This window comes from Cebus imitator, unplaced genomic scaffold (assembly GCF_001604975.1).
Source record: "Cebus imitator isolate Cc_AM_T3 unplaced genomic scaffold, Cebus_imitator-1.0 Scaffold645, whole genome shotgun sequence".
NCBI lineage: Eukaryota > Metazoa > Chordata > Mammalia > Primates > Cebidae > Cebus > Cebus imitator.
The window spans coordinates 425,969-448,739 of record NW_016107960.1 but is presented as its reverse complement, the minus strand read 5'-3'; the positions used below and the strand labels follow the sequence as shown (position 1 = coordinate 448,739).

Here is a 22,771-nt window from a genome sequence, read left to right as displayed (position 1 = left end):
GCTTTCTGCACATGGCTAGCCAGTTTTCCCAACACCATTTATTAAACAGGAAATCCTTTCCCCATTGCTTGTTTTTGTCTGGTTTGTCAAAGATCGGATGGTTGTAGATGTGTTGTGTTGCCTCTGAGGCCTCTGTTCTGTTCCATTGGTCTATATCTCTGTTTTGGTACCGAATATCATGTAATTTTTAGGTTGATATGTTGATTGAAATTTCCTCTTTTCTCTTTAGTCATTCAGGGGAGTATTGTAAAAAGGCATCCACTCTGCAAGATGGTTCATGGGGTCATTAAAATAGGAACAATTCTAGTGCAGTTTTTATTGTGTTTGCATGTTGTGATTTGCAAAATGCGTGTTTTATTGAATAAAGAGATGGTGAATGAGCAGGCTGAAAAAAATGGATTTTTATGCTCAAGTAGAATATAGCCAGTTGAGATAATATTTGCGTTGGGTTTTAGAATTCTCTCACGTTCAAGGCATACACAATGCAGAACAAGTGGGAAGTGCTCAGTTACCAGTGTATTGTATGTTTCATATGGGCTCCTCTTGCTCTCTCCCTTTGGCAGGGCACAGGGTTTGCAAGTGAAGGCAAGAGAATGAAGCATGTTAATGAAGCCCTGGAAGACTAGAAAGTTAGTTATCAATGGAAGGGATTATATGGTTAAGTTTTTACTTTAGAAAGCAGAATATAAATTATGTCACAGCTTTTTATCAAAAATCTAGGTTGTAATTAATTTTTAAAGTATTCGTATCATTGACTGCATATTTCCCATGCCTCCTTTATGTACATCCTAATGTGATTACTTGCCATGATTCTGCCAATAGTCTTATCGAGTTACTTGCTTAAAAGAGTGGCAATTAAAGACCATTTCATGTATATTAAGCCAAATAAGCTGAAAAAATAGGCTGTATAATTATAGACTTGTCTGTTTGGCTTGTTAGGTGTTTATTTATTTGAAAGGCTAGAGTGATTGTAGTACAATACTCCTGGAAAAAAGTCTACTGTAGAAACATCTTTGGAGATTTTATTCTGCTAGCATTGTTTTCCTTAAAGTAAATCAAATACATACCTACAGGCACCTGTAGTCAAAATAGTTGTCTGGTTAATGATCATCCAAGAGGGCACTGAAGTCACAGGAACCTGGCCAAAGTATGAGGAGACTCCACCAGTGGGTGTAGTGAGTAAAGCCAAGACTTCTGGCTGGTTATTACTTGCCTATTGTCTTCCTCCCTGGATGTCCCAGTGTCCCAGCCTGGGGTTCTGCCCCAGGATCAAGGGCTGTCCCATGAGGACATAGCTACTTAGCTCTAAATCCTGGGGATGCATATACACATAGAAACATCCCTGGGCCCCTCCCAGGCCTCCTTTGTCCTGACCTCTGTAGAGCCATCCTCTAACTCAGGTAAGGAGAGAATTACATGAGCAAAGTCCACATTCAGCCTTTATCTGTCTATTTACTCCAAAAAGGGTTTAAGACAGCAGGGAGTTTTATTTTAGCTAGATTCAGGATTCACTTAGAATTGTTTGTACAGTTAAGAGGCAGTGCAGAAGAAAATTTTTCGCAAATGTGTGTTCCTCTTTTCAATCTGAATTGTATAAATGGCAGTAGGTGACATTCAGTACTAAGAGTCATAATAGTAATGGCATAGTTGCAGTTTACTAGCTATGTAACTTTAGGCAAAGTATGTAACTTTTATCTGCTTCTTTTCTCATCTGTAAAATGGGGATAATAGTTGTACTTAGAGTGGTTGTAATGATTAAATGAGTTGATACATGTAGAACTCTGAGAACTGTGCCTGGCACAAAGTAAGCACTATGTTGGTGTTAATTATTCTAACCTCTTATCAGGTATGGAGCTAAGTGCTTTATATATGTCATTTTGTTAATCCTCATAACGACCCTGTGAGTTGTAGGTTTGCTTGTATCTGTCACAGATGATAAAACTATGCCACAGAGAGGCTTAAGTAACTTTCCTGAGGTTACATATTTAGGTGCTGATTGGGGCAGCTGCTTGAATCTGAAGCTCAGTGTTCATGCTAACCTTGCCAAGAAGTTTACAGAATAGCATCTTTGTTTTGAAAAGAAGAGAGACTTAAAATCATCCCCTTCAGTCCTCTCATTCCATGGCTGTCCCCTCATGTCCTCTCCATTGTAAAAATGCAGAGAACCGGAATGGTCAGCCTCATGGCCTTTTCTGGGTGATACCATCTGTTCCTCAAGTCTCAGAAGCCACATCGCCTTTTCTCCCAGCCTCCTTGTAATGACCTCTGCGTGCCTAAGCATTGCCGCCACCCGCGCCAGGGTCATCCCTCTCTGACTCTTGCAGTGCCTTCCCACCATGATGGCTGCCTTTTGAAGAGCACTGTCTCCTTGTTGTGTTACCTGGGCTTGTGCTGCCTGCTCTTCTTTCCCTCGCCCCACAAATACAACACCAAAAGGGTTGTAGGCAAGAATTACAGCTTATACACCCTATTTACCCCCTCACACACCCAGCCTTGAGCATGGCAGCATGCAACACATTTTATTTAGTTGGTTGGTTTTTAAATAAATTTAATGTCTATGACTTTGGGGTTAATCTGAGCCCATTATTTTCATTTTATTTTAATTGATATAAAACCTACATACCATAAAATTCACCCTGAGTTCATCATTTCAAATTGAAGGCAGTTTATTATGTTTATTAGGTGCTGTGGGTTGAATGTGTCCCCCAAAGTTTATATGTTGGAATACATAATCCCTCATGCAATGGTGTTGGGAGGTGGGGCCTAATAGGAGGCTGTGGCCTCATGAATGGATTAATGATATTATGGCAAGAGTGGTTAGTTATCTTGGGAGTGGGCTTGTTATAAACTGGAGGTTGGTTCCCTCTTGCTGTCTTGTCCTTGCAAGAGGACATAGGATGAAGACCCTCACCAGAGGCCAGTGCGGTGCTCTTGGACTTTCCAGCCTCCGAAACCAAATATATTTCTGTTGTTTATAAATTAGCTAGTCTCAGGGATCCATTGTAACAACACAAAACAGACTAAGACACTAAGATATTTTAATTTTGTTTAGCTTGATTTTCATGATTTCAGGGATACCATGATTTGGAAGGTAAAACATTTTTAATGGTTTTTAAAAGACTATGAATTTAGGTGAGGAGTTTGACCTAGACTCTGAGTTAGCACACTGAAATGGAAAAGATGATATGTAGAGAGATGGGCTGTGGGCCCAGGAACCCTTCCGTACCCTCCTGTCTTAGTTGAAGACCCATTTTGTGCTGCCATCCAATGCCAACCTGCTAATTTTCATTGCGAGAGAGAATCACATGACTTGGGTATATTCTTGATGAATGTGATATTCTTTAACCTTACTCTCCATCAAGTTTTCCAAATTCTTGTCATTTCTAAAGGGGGAATGTAATAACTCAACAAATGAAAAGTCAGAGGGCTTTTTTGTTTGGCTCTTTGCCAAAATTCCTATAGGTTAGAAGGGTTACACAGAGAATCTACTTTAAAACAGTTGTACATTAAGTATCTGTGGATTGCTGTTTGTCAAACATCAGAAACAATTTTGGGGAATAGTCAGAGAATTGTTAAGTAAATATGCTTCTGATTAATCGGATTACCAGCATTCATTAGGATTGAAAGACAAAATCCCTTAAACAAAATTTTGAACTGTTACATATGATGTTATATAAGAATGCGTTAGTTTGTTACAATAACTTACATGCATGCACTAGCTTGGAGCCTATATTACAAAACTGCCTTGGGTATTTGAAAATATTACATTGTAGATTATGTTATCCACATATAAAAAACCTTTGCTATGTGAATAATCATGTCTGAACTGCGTAAAAATAGTTCAATGGGGAGGTATATGTAGCGAAAGAGAATGGAGGTATAAGTGCGTCAATCTGAGGATATAGCTTGTTGATCTGGATAGCTGAGGCTCCAGATTGATCTCGGGGATGGGGGGTTACACAGGTATTGCCAAATACCTCAGGCTGCTGGGTCTTCTGTGGTCCTGGGAAGAATTTGAGGATGAGAGAAAAGAGAACTTGCCAGTTCTCTAGATGTGACAGTCCTTGTGGCAGTGCCATATCCCCCCCAAGGAGGGGCTGAGTTGTTGGAAATTGTTCAGTGAAGGGGCCTGGGATAGTGGGAGGAGGCAGAGGTGCTAGAGGGATACAGGTGGCAGAAGCTAAGCTCATAGAGCAGAAATAGGCAGGATTCCAGAAGTGGGCAGGCTTCCAGAAGTGGTGTGCCCAGTATTCTTTTATTCACTAGTTTATGGACCTCTTTGGCAGGGACACATTTTAATGAAGTCTCTTTGGAAGAAAATTTGCATGACTGAGATGCTGGGTTTTGGACTTGATGGAACTGCTGCCGAGTTAAAATAGCTTTTTTGCATGTGCAGGTAGTGTGAAAGAGCCACATACACTATCAGTAAAACCTCTGTCTGAGAGAGTTAAAGAGGCAGACAGACAGTCAAGATTAATCGGAGCAGTCAGCTTGTGCAGACCAGAAATCTGCATCATTGACACCAAAGGAAGTTGAGCTTGGCCAGTAGATGCTAGAGGTGTTAAAAATGGGACTTATGGAGCCAGACTGCCTGGATCTGAATTCTAGTACCTCTTCACAATTGCTGAGTATTATCATGGCAGAGATACCAATTCTCTGCCCTGTGTTCAGTGAGACTACTGATAGTACCTGTTTTAGATCGTTATCTACCTATCCATCTGTCCATCTGTTGTCAGCGTCATCATATCATCATGTAATACTAATTTGTAGATATATGTGTACAAACTCAATTATTATCATCATCACCCAATACTTAACCAGAGCTTTATGTGTATTAACCCATTTAATCCTCCAGAATGACAGACATCAAAATGGACATGGCAGTCAGGAGAAAGTGTACAATGTGTAAAAGAGTAGGGGTGCCTGCCTTCTCTGTCTAGCTAAGGCCTCTCTACACCGTATCACCGTGCAGTCCCGTCCCCACCCCAATGACTTGTCTGCCCTCCTCTCCTTTTTTTACAACATTGCTCTCAGACCACTTAATTGGCACTGACTAATGGCTGGCCTTGAATTAATATCTGCATCAGTGGATGGATGCCCTATTTGTATCCATCTCCCTGGCTTTGCTTTGGGGTCTCAGAAGACAGGAGTGGTATGTTCTATTTACCATCCAGAATCAGAGAAGATTTGTGGTTCTTTTTTTTATCAGATGAGGACCCAGAGTTCTGCACAGGGTTCTTCTTAAACACAAAGTTAGGTTCTTCTTATAGGGGGCAAGGGAGAGAGAATTTGTAGAGACCTTTAGTTCTTTGTCACTTCTGACAGGGATTGCGTCTCTAGTGTCTAGCCTCTAAAAAGTCATCATGTTCCTCAGGTTTCTTTTTCCCTTTGCACAAATTTAGCCTCAGGCAGACTCAAGCACAGCTCTTAGGTTTGTAAAACCTTGACAAGACCTGGAGCCTTTACTTAATACAGAGCCTCCTGGCAAGGAACAGCTTCAGAGGTAAGCTGTGAGCAAGGGGCTTGTTTGATGGTTCCTGGGGGATTGGAGATGGGGGAGAGTTTGTTTATTATACTTCCCATTCTATTAAGAATCCCACCAAACTGGCCCACTGGGTGGCTGGAATAGAGGAAGTGCTGGGAAGCAGCTGGCATAAAGATCTACCCAGCCTACTGGTTGAGGTTTTTCCCCTCACAAAAGACATACATTGCCAGGAAAAGCTAACAAAAATTTCAAGGCAGATTTGGAGGAATTAAATTATTCTTAGGCATATTGCCTGGTTTCTAAGCATTTAGGGATATGTAAATGTTCGTGTTCTTTAGAGGTCTGTGTCTCTTTTGTATAGAGTACATTAGTACTAAAAATGAGATTTGCTAGTTCTACATTTTCATGTGAATTTATGCAGTGAATATTTAATTTGATTCTGGATCTTTCACAAGGAAAAGCTTTCTTCAAACAAATAATATAGCTTATTTTCTGATACACTCTACTGGTTGCTCTAGTTTTTTTCTCAGACAACTGAAAGGCAAAGTAGAGTACTATCTCCAATTAATATTCTTGCTCCACAAAGACTCCCAGTGTTTGTTTTTGCTTCTTTTAATATGTAACTCTCCTAAGTGCGTTATTGTATTACAGCTAAGAGGCTTTAACCATGTAAAGTTGAGTACTTTACACTTCTGAATGCCAACATAACAATTAATCTGTGATTAGATTTTGCTTCTTAAGATGCCTCCACTGAAGAGTGCCTATAATATTAAACTTCCAAAGCGTTCCCCTCTTTAAGACTTATAAAAGCTGTCTTTGATATAGCCCACTGAAACGGTGTGGCTATTGTTTTTATTGCTTTATTGTGCAGCCCGCTTAACTGAAACCTTTGGGTGGCTTTTACTCTTTATAATAAAGATAACATTGAGCAATGCCGGGAGTACAAAGTGTATATGTGTGCCTGCTCTTCTCAGCCATCTACTCTGACTTGGTGACTCTAATTCCCTTGCCTCCACTATGTTTAAGAATAAAAAAGAAAAAGAAAAACACTTCCATTTCCCATTTCCTCCATCGAGCTCTTTATAGCGTGATCTGCAGCAACCATTGCTACTTCCTCTCTGATATTTTTTTAACTCCTTAAGACGTGGTTATTGCCCTCATTATTGGACTGGAATCTGCATCATGATTCTATCATGGGGGAAGTTCCAAATTATTTAGCCTTGACTCAGTCTCTCCTGTCTGGATGCCTTTGTAGGACTTAGTTTTAGGGATCACATTTTCCTTCTTGAACTTTCGTTCCTTGATTTTGGGACGTTGTCTCTAGACCTTGACTTTACCTCAGTTACATACATTGCACTTCACTATTTGGCCCTTAGATCATTTTTTAAACTTTTAATTTGTCCTTGTGAGCGCCTCCATTCCATTGAGTTCAGCCTTGCCTAATTGTGGCTGATTGCCAAATCTCTGGCGTGTTTCCTCTTCTGAATCACAGATCAGGATTTCAGTCAGCCACTTGCATGGGGGTACCCAGAATCCCCGTCAGCCCATCAGGTCACCTGGCTTCTCTTTGCCTGATAGTGTTGCAAACTGTCATTAATCCAGGATCAGGCACCCTTTGCTCCTCTCATTCTTGCCTCACATTTAAGCATTTGCCACATCCCACATGTTCTTTCTCTGGAGTGTTTATTTCACTCCTCCCCTTTCCTCACCTGCTGCTGCTGCCCTGGCTTGTGTCCTCACGGCCTCTTGCCCAGACCTCTGCAGTGCACCTTTCTCACATACTGTGGTTGGATTCGATATTCCTGAAGTGCAGGTCTAATCCTGTTGCTCACTTTTCTCCAAGCCCTTTCACTGTTCCACATTGAGGGCTGCGTTACTCACAAAGTCACCACGGGCGTACCTGATGTCCGACGGCCCCTGCCTAAATCTCTGACCCAAATCCCACTGTTGCCTCTTTGGCTTCAGGCGGATTGGACTGCCTGTTCTAGCTCTTCTCAGAATATGACATTTTCTTAGTCACTTCTGTAACTAGCATCCCACCACACATTCCATTCTGTCTTCAGATTCCTGCAGTTAGTGTGGTTTCTCCCTCATCTGAACCCCATAGTGTTTAGTTTCTGCCTCTCTTATGATATGTACTAGTGCAGTGGCTCTTTGTGTACTAGTCTTATCTCTGAGACATTGCCACATGACAGCACTCCTCCCCTCTGTCCCCGCCCAGTGTTCTTGGAAGGCAGGGACTGCCTTACTAATTTTTGTGGTGTATACTGTGTCAAGCAGTAGCACACTGGCCTGTGTCTGTCTGCCAAATTGATCAAGTACTTGTTGAATGGAAGTAGAAATTCCAATTAATAGAGATGGCAAAGTGTGTTGTTCATTCTTAAGTCTCGTTTTTTTCATTCCTAGGTGAAGCTCGTGTGTGGAGTGCCACGGTACAATTAGATGACAGATGGACAGTGTGACAAAAGTGCCAGAAAGGATTGGGCCTCACTGTGAGAGTCAGCCTGGATTCAAAGTGTTGACAAGTTGCTGAAGAGGAAGGCGGTGGGAGGACTGTGGCACGCAGAGGAAGTGGAACCCTGTCTTCAGTCACACCGTTGATGGAGGACAGATGGACAGCCGCATGGCCAATCACCTCTCCTCTTAAACCTTTGGAGAGTGGTCCTTTGTCTTCTGCTGGACACATAATAGGAATTCTGACACACTCTTTGAATTCACTTTTCATAAAAACGTAAAATCAGTCAGCTCTGTACAACCAGGCTCAACTCTTACATGGTAGCAGATTTGCAAACATGAGTGCTGAGGGGTACCAGTACAGAGCGCTGTATGATTATAAAAAGGAAAGAGAGGAAGATATTGACTTGCACTTGGGTGACATATTGACTGTGAATAAAGGGTCTTTAGTAGCTCATGGATTCACTGATGGACAGGAGTCCAGGCCTGAAGAAATTGGCTGGTTAAATGGCTATAATGAAACCACAGGGGAAAGGGGGGACTTTCCGGGAACTTATGTAGAATATATTGGAAGGAAAAAAATCTCACCTCCCACACCAAAGCCACGGCCACCTCGTCCTCTTCCTGTTGCACCAGGTTCTTCCAAAACTGAAGCAGATGTGGAGCAGCAAGGTCAGTATTGATAAGTGGCTGCTTAATGGCTCCCTTTTTTTTTCTTTTTAAGGAAAAGTCTTAAGTTTGGGTTGAGTTGTTATGTTCCGGGCGGAAGTTATCTTGACAACTGTACCCAAATTGATGTATGGTACGTAAAAGCTTGGTCAGTCATTACACAGCTGGAAATTTGTGTTTGTGGGGTTGGAAATTGTAAAAATAGGGACACAGCATCTGAGAATCTGTTTAGTAAGTGTCTTTCAACACTATTATAGTTGTCATTGAATTAAACATCTACTGTATTTCTTATTTTTGTAATTGGCATTGTAGGTGGTATTCCTAGTCTGAAAATATGAAATCTAAAATGCTGAAAAGCCCCAAACTTTTTGATACCCAAAGGAAATTCTCATTGGAGAATTTTCAAATTAAGAGTGGTCGAGTGGCATAATGCAAATATTCCAAAATCCAAAACAACATGAAATCTAGAACACTTTTGGTTCCAAGCATTTCAGATAAGGAATACTCAACCTGCGTATATCTGATAATAATTTTGGGAAACTGGAGGGTAAGTCTAATATAAGTATATTTAATATGGTTTGTATGGAAAAATGTAAAGAGTAATAAAATGACCACAGAACTCAGCTGAGAAGAAACCATTGTTTTTATAACCCGGTATCTACCTCTTGGTTTCCTCTCCAGGATTGCTGTGGCCAAAGCTGAAACCCAATCCTATAGTTAGTATAAAAGTAAAGAGATTTTGCTTCCTTTGTGGGTAGTGTCATTTGTAGCATTAATGCCTATAGTCTGGTTTGCCTTCATGAGGGGAAAAAAAATTCACTGAATACTTTTCTTAAATGGAAACCACCTTCATTCAAAAACCACTTATTGCTTATTGGAGATGGTCCATACTTGCATTTCGGGCACAGCTGTGTCTTTAAGGTTTATCTTCTGTTCTGTTTCACACAGAGACAAGCCTCATGCTCTGCTTTGCTGTTATCAGCTTTGTCAAATACCAGCTTCCTCACTAGTAAATCACCATCATTTTTCTCTTTTCTCTTGTGTAGTCTTTTTTCTTAGGGTCTAAGAAAGGACTAGGAAGGAATGTTTAAGATGGATGGGCCTAACTGTAGTAGTTATATATTGAGGAGACCTGACTGGCATCACAGGGTATATGAAAATTCTGGAAGAGATTCTGATACCGCTAGTAATCTATTGTGCCTTCTTTAATATTGCCTTATTCTAACACACGTGAATAAGACAATGAGAATAGAGAAGCCGAATGCAAAGGTAAGAGCTGCCTTTCAGTACTGAGTAATAATAGGATTGGGAGTATTGTGTTATAGTCAAGGAATTTATTAATGATACCTGAAAAGAAGCTCTTTTCTTTCCTGTCCCCAGCCCAAAAGGGATACTTATTTCATAAATGTTATACTTGATAACGTTCAAATAATATCTTTTATTATATTGTTCAAAACCCGAAGTTAATTTTTCTTTGCAGATATTCAATAAAAAAACTGGGACTCTCTGCACATACATAAGTGATTTCGTCAATCATTGCAGCACTTAGCAGATTGAAGATATATACATATTTGTTTTTCTCCACCAAGTTATGTATTTTTGACTTTTTATTTTTTTTAAGTTAAAAACACTTTCTTCAATAGGCTAATTCAAATGGAAAAATGATTTAATTTGTCCCAGAATACAGAGTTACACAGAATCATAAAAATATCTCAGTTGTTTACAGAAGATTATTTAAAAGGTGGAATATGGGCACCTTGTCAAAACAATTTTATAAATGCAGTTTCTAAACAAAATTGCGTTTGATAATTGCTATCAGGTGTAAGTTTCTTTGGATATGGGGTACAGATAAGCAAGTCTTTTTTTATAGGAAAAGTCACTTTCTCTTTTCATATCCTGAACTATTTTATAATGCTTGCGTTCTCACATAATGTGATTACAATTAAGAATTTTAGCAGCTTTTTCATTTTTCTTTAATACATGGAAAGGTGGAGTGAAATGAAAATTTTTAGCTGAATTCAAGGAAAAGGCCCATGATATTGTGCATGAAAGTATTAGAGCCTGAATATAAATGAGAAATTAGGAATAACTGAAAGGTTGAAAAGAGTGTGTTGGGGGGTCGTGTGGGGAGTGTAATACTAAACATTCAATTTTCTAGAAATGTTGGTCTTGTATTCTCATTTAAATATTCCTATGAAGTGAGAATTCAATAGCTCCTATGAGTTGCATGTTAAATTGATATGGAAAGTAGTTGTAAGGACCCATTTTATATGTTGGAAGCTATGAGACTGGTTTCTTTTGCCTCTGTATTTCTTTGAAAAGCTTTTGCAGTGACAAATTGTGTGGGGGCAAGAAATGATAGTTCTGTTCTATTCTTACCGTAATTGAATTATTTAGTCCTTTTCTCTTTTCTTTTAACACCCTCCACCTGACTTAGCCAGTTTTTCATGTCATGCTGTGTTGATTGCATTTAGAAGGTTATTCCTCACCAACCCCCCACCCCAGGTCTAGGAACCACATGGCAGTTTTGTTTTGTGGACTTGGCACACCTCGTGAATGGGCAGCAGCATAGATAGAGGGGGTGAGGACAGCCTGCATGCCTATCATGTGTCTGTGTCCTGCTGAGCCTTGCTACCCTCTCTATTTTAAAAGGAAATTGTCATTAGACTCTGGTCAAAAGTACATTCTGTGAGAGATTCCTTCCTGTACAATAGAGTCTACATTTCTTCTTTGCTTATATGTTCTTAGAAATAAAGCCGTGACATTTAACTTTTAGGGAGAAAGAGTCAAAAAAACCCATTAGAAAATCTTATATACAGCTCTTCTCAGGAACATGTACTTTCTTCCAGTACATTTTGCATGCAGTTTTTTAGGAAGCGCTGGCATGTAGATTGAATGAATTGTTTTAAGTGGATAATCTTGGATGTTTTTGGACTTAAATACATTCAGTAAGCATGGCCTGAGTCCTTGCTTTGTGCCAGAAAGCAAAGATAAAAGATGAAATCAAGACTGAAGAGCCAGTGTGCCCTGAGATGCTCTCTCATGCCTCCCTCCCACCTTAGGGCTGTACTTTGTCCCCTCTGTTCGGACAGCTCTTCCCCTGGACATCTGCCTGACTGACCCACTCTCACTTCTCTGCTCAGATCTTCTCACAGAGTCTGGCTCTACTCACACGACTCCATGCTGGGACCTACCTGTCTGCTTTTGCAAATCATTGATTACTTAACCCACGATATAAATTACTTACTATATTTATTGTTCATTGTCTGTTTCCTTTGTTAGATTTTTCAGTTCCTCAAGGGGAGGGATCTTTGTGGCCCCCCCATTATCCTAAGTATCTAGGACAGTGTGGTAGGTTCCCAGCATGCTGGTAAACATGTGCTGCTGCAGCTCATCATCTTAGCTATTTCACTTTCTGCATTGCTTTTGAAATTGGCCACATGCTCTGAGTGTCATGTGCAGTCATACAAGGCTTAATGGCCCATCCTGTTTTAGAAAATAACAGCTTATTTGTTATCTACATCCCCCGCATCTGAGGCATCCTGCCTTGGCCTTAACCATTGCCTGGTATGTCTCCAGAACTCTTATTTTCTTCACCAGGGCCTGGTGCAGGTAGTTCTGCTGGTGGGAAAGTGGGTTAAGCTGACAGTACCTTCAGTCACTGAAGCCAGGTGTGTAGAGGGTGTGCCATGGTCAGCGAGTGTCCTCAGGGCAAATTCTGTGTCCTCTCTCCCATCCTTTTATCTCCTTCCCTTTGCATGGGGGCTAAAATTGCCAATATGAGAATCACATTTTATTTCGTTTTTCTCTGAGCCAGTAGAACCCTATGTTATGTTCTTTGGAGAGAACCGCTTCCATGTTTCATATAGATAAAGAGTGTGCTGAATGTGCAAGGTGGGTGTTATATGCCCTTGGGTGAGGCAGCTATTGAAAGACAATCTTCTGGCTCTTTCTGCCTTAGGCTGCTCAGATCCTGGCATCCCATTCCGCCACATACAGTCCCATTCAGCCAGGGTTCTATATTTTCTCTCGTACACAAGGAAATGAGCTCACTGAAAGCGGGGATATAGGGGTATGGGAATAAAAATATATTCCTCTGTCATCTGTAAGCCATCCAGTGGGGCTATTTCTCAAAACAGTGGTTTTAACTCTTACTTTGAGATCCTTTTATTAAAGTCATGCTAATGCAGAATATTGAGATAAGTGAGAATCTGCCCACGTTGGTTTGTGTAGTGCATTGAAACCTGCTAACATGAGAGATTACTTATGAGTGTGAGTCCATACCCACCTCCATCCTGACCTACACAGCCCTCGCTGGCTGCTCCTACAGACTCTGACAGTAGATTTCAGCTGGTTTCAAATCTAAAACATAAAGCATGCATTTGGCGTGGCTTATTTTAAATCTTGATCAAAATCCCTCTAAACAGAAAAAAAAAAAAAAAAAAAGCCTGAGGCATGCTGTTATTACATTTTTCACACTCAGCATTTGAGTGTCCCTTCCTGGTGGTTGTTCCCTGTCTAGAAAGCAGGGCTGCAATAAATCACAAACATTGACTATACTGTGCAGAGGTCACATAAATTGTGACCTGATACCAGATTACATACCTCTGCTGGGCCCATTGGTCAGAACCTACAGCTGTCTCCTTGTGGCAAATAGTACTAGTGCAAGTAATTTGCTTTGCTTCACAAATTCCTGCATTTATGAATTCTGTTTTCTTTCAGAATGTACCTTCTCATAACATTCTTCGCCTTCCTCCCTGCTTAAATAAGCTTTTGCTGTGAACTTGGAGGTTTGTCTTGTTAAGCCCCAGAGTGATGGGGTAAACCATCCAATTTATGGTGCTGACTTCTCATTCTGCCTCTGTCCACCACTCTGATGCTGTGAGATAGTTGGGTCAGTTATGGGATCCTAGAAGGCCTTTGAGATCTGTCTTGAACTTCTGACCAATCCGAAAAGTTCATCAGGACATTGTGGAGATTTTTACCCAGGCTTGAAAATTTAAGTGTTTGTCCTCTGTGTTTTAGTAGGAAATGAAATATTTCTAAAAGATGTAATCAATATAATCGATTAAAGAGATGTCTGGAAAAAGCAAATGTGCTAATTGTTTAAAATCAGATTAGCCTAACCACTTCTCTTATGGTCACAGAATATTCATTTGCATATTAAATTATGTATTGCAACACAGTTCTCCCTCTCATGAGCATTTATATTCTCAATAAATTATTGATTTCTTAAAAACATTTTTCTGTTAATTTTGGTTATTTTGTACCCCTAAAAATGTGTAAGAGAAAGTTGTCCTAATTAACAATTTATGTATCCATGGTTTTTTTTGAAAATGAAATTGACAAAAAGAGACAGGATTCTCACCTTTCTTGTTTTTTTAGCAGGAGGGTTCTGACCCTGAGCTGGCCTGGCCACTTTAGGAATTCACAGGCACGCTCTGAGGGGCCCATGAGTAGGGAGGCTGCCTTGCCCAGAGTGGAGAGGAAGGCTTTTCTCCCTCCTTTCCCCAGTCTGTTCTTTGAAGGGAATGACTTGATCTTCTCTCATAGAGCTGCAGTGACAGTTAAGTCCAGGGTTGCAGAATAAAACATTATTTGAGGAGAAGCTTTCTGCCAGGTGTCTGTTTCTTTCTGCCTCTGTCCTCTAGAATCACAAGGCTATGGTAGGCAAGTTATATTTTCTTATTTAAGTGAAATGTTTGTTCAGATGCTTTTGTTAAGGCTTCTGGCTCTATACACTTCTTTCTGTGTTCTTTTTTCAAAAATGGGAAAAGGGTCCAGTGTCTTTATATGTATACCCTAAGTAAAGCTGTCATACACCCCTGATTCAAATAGGAGTTATTTAACTAGAGGGAGGGTATTTTGTTTTCCGGCAACTAAGTTAATGTTGATATTCTAATACAATTTTCTTTGTCATAAATATGGAACTCTTCTATTTAACTTGTCAATAGATTCTTTGATAAATTTGATGTCAGTCTTCTCTGGTTTCTAGGTGAATGCATCTTTGTCTACAAGAGGCATTCGATTAGTAAGCATTTCTTCTCTGAGTTAGAAAAAAAAATTAGAAATTCTGAAATTCAACAACAAATAGTGCCTTAACATCTGCTAAGTAGCACTCAAAAAGGGGAAAATGTTTTACCTGTGGCAAATAAGAGTGCCAAATATGACATCATTTACATATCCAGGTTTTGATTAGTAAAAAACAAAACAAGCAGATGTTAGCAGTACAGCTGGCTCTTGCATATATGTGTATCTTTGTTGCTAACAAATTTCCATGAGGAGGGATGTAGCATGGTCTGAAGGCTCAGATAGGAGAAAATGACATGGTCTGATAGCTTGAAATGAGAAGCATAATTGCATGATGGATTATATCTTAATGTTTTGAGGTCTTGAGTTTATAACATTCAGTATCAAAGCAGTCCTTAGTCTCTGAATAGAGGAGGACACAGGGAGGGGATAAAGTGAACTAGAAATAGGCTTTATTTCAATTACTTGGGTATAGTGTACCTAAAACGTCAAGTTGTTTAACAAAATATTATCAGAATACTTTATAAATGTATTATTCCTTCTTACCAATTTAAGTAAAGGACCACTATATTTTTACCATGAAAATTCCATGCAGTATACAAACAGTGTGTGGAATTACTGTAGTAGAAACATTGTTAAAATATAACTTTGAATTAAAAACAAAACGTGTGTTATATAATGGATAACATATTATACATTGTTAAAATATACCCTTGCAATTAAAAACAAAACAAGCAGGAAACCTTTGTTTAATTATGTATGCAGAACTTTCTCCCAATGACTTTATACCACCTAAAGCATGGCTGTGATTTTCAGGAATACCTGCTCTGGAGTGTTTCTTGCTTGGAGGTGTTTGTGTTCATCTGTTTCTCCATCAGTTGGTGGCATGTATGATGTAATGCCTATACGTTATTCTGTCCTGTCATAGTTTGATTCATATTGAAGTTGTAACTGTGAATTTGTTACAATGTATTGCAGGAGACTACTTGTAATTTGATGATCAAATCTGATATTGAAGATAGTAAAGAATGTAGGCATAAGTGAAATATAAATCAGAAATTCCACATTGCTTTGTCTTCTGTAAATTCCATAACTTTCTAGTCCCAGTGTTCTCTGATTGTAAGGTGAAAGTTAAATGCTGCCTCTTTTGAGTTTTGCCAAAGTTTTTGTTTTAGTCCTATTCCTAATCAGAAGAATCGTTGGAGAAATAAGACCCAGAAAAGTTGGTTCTCACTAGTAGTTTTTCCCCATTAATTCAACCCAGAAACCCTGTATATGAGAATAAGGGAATGGAGGGAGAGGATTTATGTAGATAAACAATCTAGGATGCTTGGAAAGATGTACTTACTTGACCTCATTGCACGATCTGATTGGAGACTGGTCCATGGATTGTATGGGATTACTGCTTATCAGAGTGCCCACCTGGTATCAAGTTTTTGCAAATCCACATCGTGTATGGTTTTAGGATATGTTTCACCAGTGTGAAAATTTAGGCTCCACCTCTGTTGGCGGGCAGTTAGCAATTGCTGGTATCTAAACTGGTTTGAGACTTACTACCTCCTTTGAATGGCATCTGTGTAGTAGAGCTAACGTCATTGACATGATCTGTGCTTGGAGTTCCTACAGATTTTTTTCATAAAATTTTTTTTGGTTAAATTTTCCAAAGTAAGTAGAGAGTGATGGTTATAACATTTGTTTATTCAGGCCCCTCTAAATCTACCTAAGAGGTAATACGTTAGCATAGGTATTAGACAAGGCTGCATTGTGAAGTCAGAGTGACTGTCTGGGGTTGTCATTGTCATCTTTCCAGCTTTCTCCTAAAGAAGAAAACTGACATAATGCTCTCAGACTCAGCACATGGGACCAGTGCCACAGCAAGCACTGGTTCTAGCCTGCTACTTTTTTTTTTTTTTTTTTTTTTTTGTAAAATGCGGGTTTCAAATTACTCAAGGGCATTTATAAGATTAATTTTTATGATATTAGATATTATGCTATGTTAAACTTTTAACTAGTGTGAATCCTAATTAAACACTGATGGTTTTATTTTTATTCTATTTTTAAAAATAATATTTGAGGCCAAGTACAGTAACACACACCTGTAATCCTAGCACTTTAGGAGGCTGAGGTCGGCGGATCACTTGAGGTCAGGAGATCAAGAGCCTGGCCAACAGGGTGAAACACCATCTCTACTGAAAATACAAAAATTAGCCATGTATGGTGGTGCATGCCTATTACCCCAGCCACTAGGGAGGCTGAGGCAGGAGAATCACTTAAACCTGGAAGGCAGAGGCTGCAGTGAGCCAAGATTGTGCCATTGCACTCCAGCCTGAGTGACAGAGTAAGACTCTGTCTCAAAAAAATAAAAATAATAAAAATAATTTTCATTGCTTAAGATTTTTTAAAATTAGTAAACAATTCATTTGAAGTTTTTTTTTTTGTTTTTTTTTTTTTTGGATTCTTGTGTTCCAACTATGGAAACATAGCTGAATATTTGCGGCATCATTAATGTATAATTTCAAAGGATTGCTACTTAAATCTTACCATGTTCTTTCAGGTAGCAAAAAATAAGTTTGCTTATTTTTGATTCAGAGGTGTTTGAAGAAGCTAGAAGAAGATGCTTTTATTGCTAAATAAGAAGGAATATCTGTGTACCAAGGAATGGGATATAATGAATTTGGTTAGAATATATCAAAGTACATACTATAGTTTTGTCTAACACTTCCCTGCGGGTCTGTTTAACTTTTGAAAATGCCTTCTTCAAAATAAACCTTAAACATTTGCAGACTTACTCTTTGCTAATTATTCTGCCAGGCAGTTTTTTTTTTTTGAGACAGTCTCACTCTGTCGCCCAGGCTAGAGTAAAGTGACACAATCTCAGCTCACTGCAATCTCCACCTCCTGGGTTCAAGCAGTTCTCCTGTCTCAGCCTCTTGAGTAGCTGGGACTACAGGTGCACGCCACCACACCTGGCTAATTTTTGTATTTTCAGTAGAGATGGGGTTTCACCATATTGGTCAGGCTGGTCTTGAACTCCTGACCTCAGGTGATCCACCCACCTCGGCCTCCCAAGTGCTGGGATTACGAGCATGAGCCACTGCACCCAGCCCTGCCAGGCATTTTATAGACATTTTTCAACTGACCCTCACAACCACCTTGCAAAGATCCCGTATGATAACTTTTTGAGATTAAAAAACTGAAGCTCATGTGATGTTGTAAATATTTAAAAAGAAAGGGGACTTCATAGTAATGGCGCATTCACAAGATTCAAGAACATTCTGGGCAAGGCAGGCAGTCGTGGGGATCTGCTTAAGCAGTTCTTTGTGAAGTGATCGGTAACTGAATTCTGCTTTTTGGGTGGTCTTCAGTTACGTCTGCTTTATCTGTTAAGTTTCACTAGTTATTACATTCATACAACTCCAGAAATTTGCCTCAAATTTATATGTGACTTAGAACATTTTTTTATTGTAAATATTTGAAAGGATTGAATTACAAAGAGATGGATAAGGCCATGAAGCTAAGACAAAGTTTTGGGTGTGTGCGTGTAAATGCAAATTTTCTCAGGAAGAAATACACCATGATCTGATAACTCAAAAGCTATATAACATTGATAAATAGATTTACCTTCATTCCTGTTGCTTTTGAAGAAGTTTAATGTCTTGCCTTAAATGTTTCCCTGAGTTTCAAGTTTTCTTATTTTAGACTCATAATTATATCATTTTGATTAAAATGGAGTGCGGACTGGAGTTATTGCTTGCTTAAAAGCCAAAGACTTGAGGCTGTCCAGCATGAGAATTGTGTATTTTGGCATGTGGATAGCGGCTGCTTGAAATCTGTGAGAGCAAGAAACCTGAAGTTGACTCAGATGAATCTCAAAGTCTTATACCTGAATTATGTTGAGGTTAGCAGTAAGCGCCATCTAAAAAAAGACTACGTAGATTGCCAAATTCCTTTGAATGTCCACCATATTTCTCAGGAAAGTCGGTCACTTCCAAATTTATAACATTTGTGTTTCTGTTACCTGAATTCCAAGGGGAGAGGGGTGGATGAGGGGGTAAATGAAAGGCACAGGTGATTTTATTTTCAGGTGTCTAATAGGACAATGTGACATTGTCCAGAGATTGTCTCTCAAAGGCAGTTAGTGTCAACAGAACTTCTTGAATACATTTATTTTTGCTTATTTATATGTTTTCCCATTGAAAAAAAAAAAAAAAACTTTAAAAAATGTTTTCTGAGTTAAAAAGGCCTCTGACTGGTAGTCCTGACATAGCTTCTCCAGAGTTCCTGAGAGAGCCTCTTCTCACTACAGTCCCTAAGAAGATAGGAAGAAAAAAATTCTAAACACATGAAACTGGAATTGGTGGGGAGAAATGCCTACTGTAAATTCAACAGAACCGGAGTAAAAAAATATAATAGGATAAGTTTTGACCACCTAAAAATAGCGGGACAGACCCATCTCCTCCCTAACTCTCTCCATAATTCAGAAAGGTCCTGTGGAACTGTCCTCAGGAATTGCCCCCTCCGCCCCCTGTCTCCCTCCCACTCCTCCCCCCCAAGTCCTCCCCCCTGCATCCCATACCTTGTCCTCTCTGACAGGGCCTTTTTAATCAGTAGGAGGTCACAATTCAGAAAATAACCAGAGAGAGCTGGAATGGTAAGTTAGGGGCTATTACTGTTACATCCCAAGAATCTGATCCATGAAAATAAAGTGCTGGAGGTGGTGTAGAGTTAGAAAGACTTGTGTTCACTGAGGGTTTTGAGTATTACAGGCTCTCTGTCACTCAGAGCCTCAAAAAGCCAGGCGGTGAACGCAGGAGAATTTTCTCTCAGATTCACCAAAACTAGGTTGAAATGAAAACCACTTTGGAATTGGCCTGTTCATCTCAACCTGCCAACTATAGGTCTATAATCAGCACCCAGTGGGTCCCTTGGCTCAGAGCATTCACCAGGTGTGGGTAGATCGTTCCTTGTTTAGTGATAAGTAAACGGGAAAAACGTAACCAAGCCTACTGAACCAGATCCATCTATAAAAGAAAAAGGGAGACCGTATTGGAGATTTAAAAGAAGAGTAGACCTCCAGAACTGATTTATTATGATTTATTTCTATTACAATATTTCCGTTTATTATTATGATTCATTTCTGTCCCTCATGAAAGGGGCAGAAAGTAGTCAGAAGGTTATGAGCGGAAAAGACAGTAGGATAGGATGAAATCGGAGTGAAACAATCAAAAAAGACTAAGTTAAAACTGTAATAGCACATTAAAATTCATGCGAGGGGGGTAATGAGCTGAAAATAAATTCTGTGTTGTGAGGGAGAAACAAGGAAAAGCTCTTTCAGAATCTAAAGGATAAAAACATAAAATGAGGGGGAAGACGTATAGAGAGAATATCTAACAGGAGAATTACAGGTGTTTATAAACAGGAAACCACCTCGAGTGAAATAGAACAACATCATTATAAGTTTTCATGCATGCATGCAGATTTGAAAGCGTTCCCCATATTTTTCATGTGAAATCAATGAAAAATATGAGCATTTCTTTTTAATAATTAATAAAGTACCTTGCCAAAATAACTGGCAAGCTATTTGCTGCCAGGGAACAAAGTTGTTTTTCTTCTCCTTTCTAGCATTAAATGCCAAAAAGATAGAGTATTGAATTTAGCAGAGCTTTGAGGAGAAAAGATGGTGACTTAAGAACTTACTGAGCTTCCTCCTTATATTTTATGTGGAAAGGCAAATTGAGAGGCATTTGCTGATAAACAGGAGCTCATGTTCAGATGGGAGGACCTAAAGGTTGCCTTTTTATTGTCAAGTTTTATGATTTGAAAAGGTATAAATTTAAAAGTAATTCATTTTGGTTAACTTAAAAAGTAATTACCAAAATAATAAAACTATATAGTTTTATATAAAACTATATAAAAAGTAATTACCAAAATAATAAAAAATATATATATCTTCTAAACACCTAGAAATATATATTCCAAAAGATAGGCAACAAAGCATAAAAATATTGCAGACAGGGAAAATGTTTACTGTGTATGAATACTGTAAAGAAATACAGACATAAACATAGGTATGTACATATATACACATAGATACACACACATAAAATTGACCATATACCTATATTTGTTCAGCACATTATTTTTCAGGTACTGTGCTAAACTTTTACTCCATCGACTGGTTACTTTTTCTAAGAATTCTATGACACTGGCCTTATCATACCTGTTTTAAAGATAAAGTTTAGTTAGATGCTGGCCCAAGGTCACACAGCTAGTGGAGGAGCTGGGATTTGACTCCAAACAGCCCGACTGTCGAGCCAGTGCTCCTAAGCAACTCTGCAGTACAGCGAAAGGGCCGGCGGGGGTTAAGTTCACACTGCTTGATGCTGCTGACTTCTCAGCAGCCACAGGGCACCCTGGAGCCAAAGGCAGATGACTCCCTGGCTTGCCAGTGACGTATGATGCGGTCTGATATGAAAAAGTGAGTTAAACAAGCAGATTTTTCCTCTCAGGAAACAGACCCAAGAAAAACTAAAAAGAATAAAGCAGATGTGTGAGTTACTATTCCTTGCAGCAAAAGAACCTCGTCAGAACCACAGGCTGGAAAGAGGTGATTCCTTTTAAAGGGCAGTTCATTCCTTCCGCATGTTGAAGCCTATGGCTCTTCACTGGCTAAAACTGTAATCTTTGGTGTAGCCCTCACTCGGCTTGTGCATCTTAATGTTGTAGATAACATTGTAGATCTATATAATACTCAATTTTTATATATATATCATATATAAATTAATGTTTACATATAAATATATATGTATTTGTATATGATATGTAATATGTGTTTTTATATGATAGTATAGAATATGTATTTAATATATACCTGATTTTAATATATATGTATATAATATGTATTTATATATGATATATAGTAAATGTTATATTTAAACCATATCTGATAGTAAGGCAATATAGAAAAGCCATTATTGGGTGCACTGTACAAATCTGCCTTCATAATTGAGTGTGCTGTTTCACTAAAAGCAGTGTTAGAGAAAGGATTGAAAGCTAGCTCTAACTTGCCACTTCACTAGCCTTCATTGTTTGGATTGGCCGTACATGTACAGTTATATTGTAACTGTCACTTGTGGTCTAATCTTCCCCTTAGGGGAAACTTGAGAAACCTGGTCAGCTTTAACATTTAGAGGAAGTTTAAACATATTGGAGCATAAAATTCACAGTTGTTTAACCGAAGCTCCAGTTCTTGTCAGACCACATCTCTCCAGCCCTTCTGTGATTGGAATCATCTAACTTTGGCCCTCACCAAGGAAAAATTTGACAAGATGCAAACAGTGTTTACTCTTGTTTTTTCTTTGCCAGGATCCTGAGTCTGTGCAGCAGACTCTGAGACCTCTTTGCCTGCCCCAGTATGGTCACGGAAGTGCATTGTCACTGTAACTGTTCTTATTCCTGTAACTACTTTCAGTGAATTCCAACCTAGTCGTTAACATCCCTTTAATATTTGGGGTAATTATGTTCCTTAACTCTAAGAATGAAAATATTTTTTCCTTCCTTCCTGTCTTCTTTCCTTCCTGGTTTTGTTGTAGTCTAGCTGTGAGACTAGTTGCCTTTCATATATTCTAGAAGAGAAGGATGGGGTGAGTTTCACAATGATCTTTTTCCAAAATACAAAACCACTGCCCCTCTCCACCTCCCAGGCAACCCCACCATTCTGTTTTCTAGAACACATTTAAAATATTGTTGAGGGTTTTGCTTAGTTGATGACTAGTCTCTTGATTCAGTGGACTCCTAAGGGACCATCTTTCACCAGTACCAAATGCTGTTTAGTTCACATATTGAAATGTTTTAAATTATAACTTAGCAAATGTGTTAGTAATCTTCAGATTATTTGGTCTCACATTTAATGTATAATTTCCTAAGAGAAGGAAATGGACCGGGTGGGGGTTAATAGTTATAGTAGCTATTAATAATACTGATTACTACTAGTTAATAGTAATTGAAGCCTCCTAAAATGAGAGGAAAAAAAATCTTTTGTTTATAAGGGTTAAAATGAAGAGTTGATACTTAATATTTTTTGTAAAACCAGTGCATGTTTGATTAATTTTGTTACCTTATTCTGAGCCTTTC

At 39.0% G+C, this 22,771-nt stretch overlaps 1 protein-coding gene and 1 long non-coding RNA gene across 4 annotated transcripts in view; one reads left to right on the top strand and one right to left on the bottom strand.

The window, feature by feature from the left end:
• PIK3R1 (phosphoinositide-3-kinase regulatory subunit 1) overlaps positions 1–22,771 on the top strand; it is an 85,348-nt gene that overhangs the window by 3,723 nt on the left and 58,854 nt on the right. For all 3 annotated transcript variants that reach the window (XM_017517748.2, XM_017517749.2, XM_017517750.2), the window contains exon 2: positions 7,892–8,611. In XM_017517748.2, coding sequence (XP_017373237.1) covers positions 8,278–8,611 — 334 coding nt within the window. In that variant the 5' untranslated portion in view covers positions 7,892–8,277. The remainder of the gene's footprint in view (positions 1–7,891; positions 8,612–22,771) is intronic.
• LOC119469403 lies at positions 16,530–21,111 on the bottom strand. Its single transcript, XR_005198201.1, has 2 exons — positions 17,677–21,111; positions 16,530–16,758 (listed from the first exon to the last, which is right to left on the bottom strand). It is a non-coding gene; the product is annotated as an uncharacterized LOC119469403 (long non-coding RNA).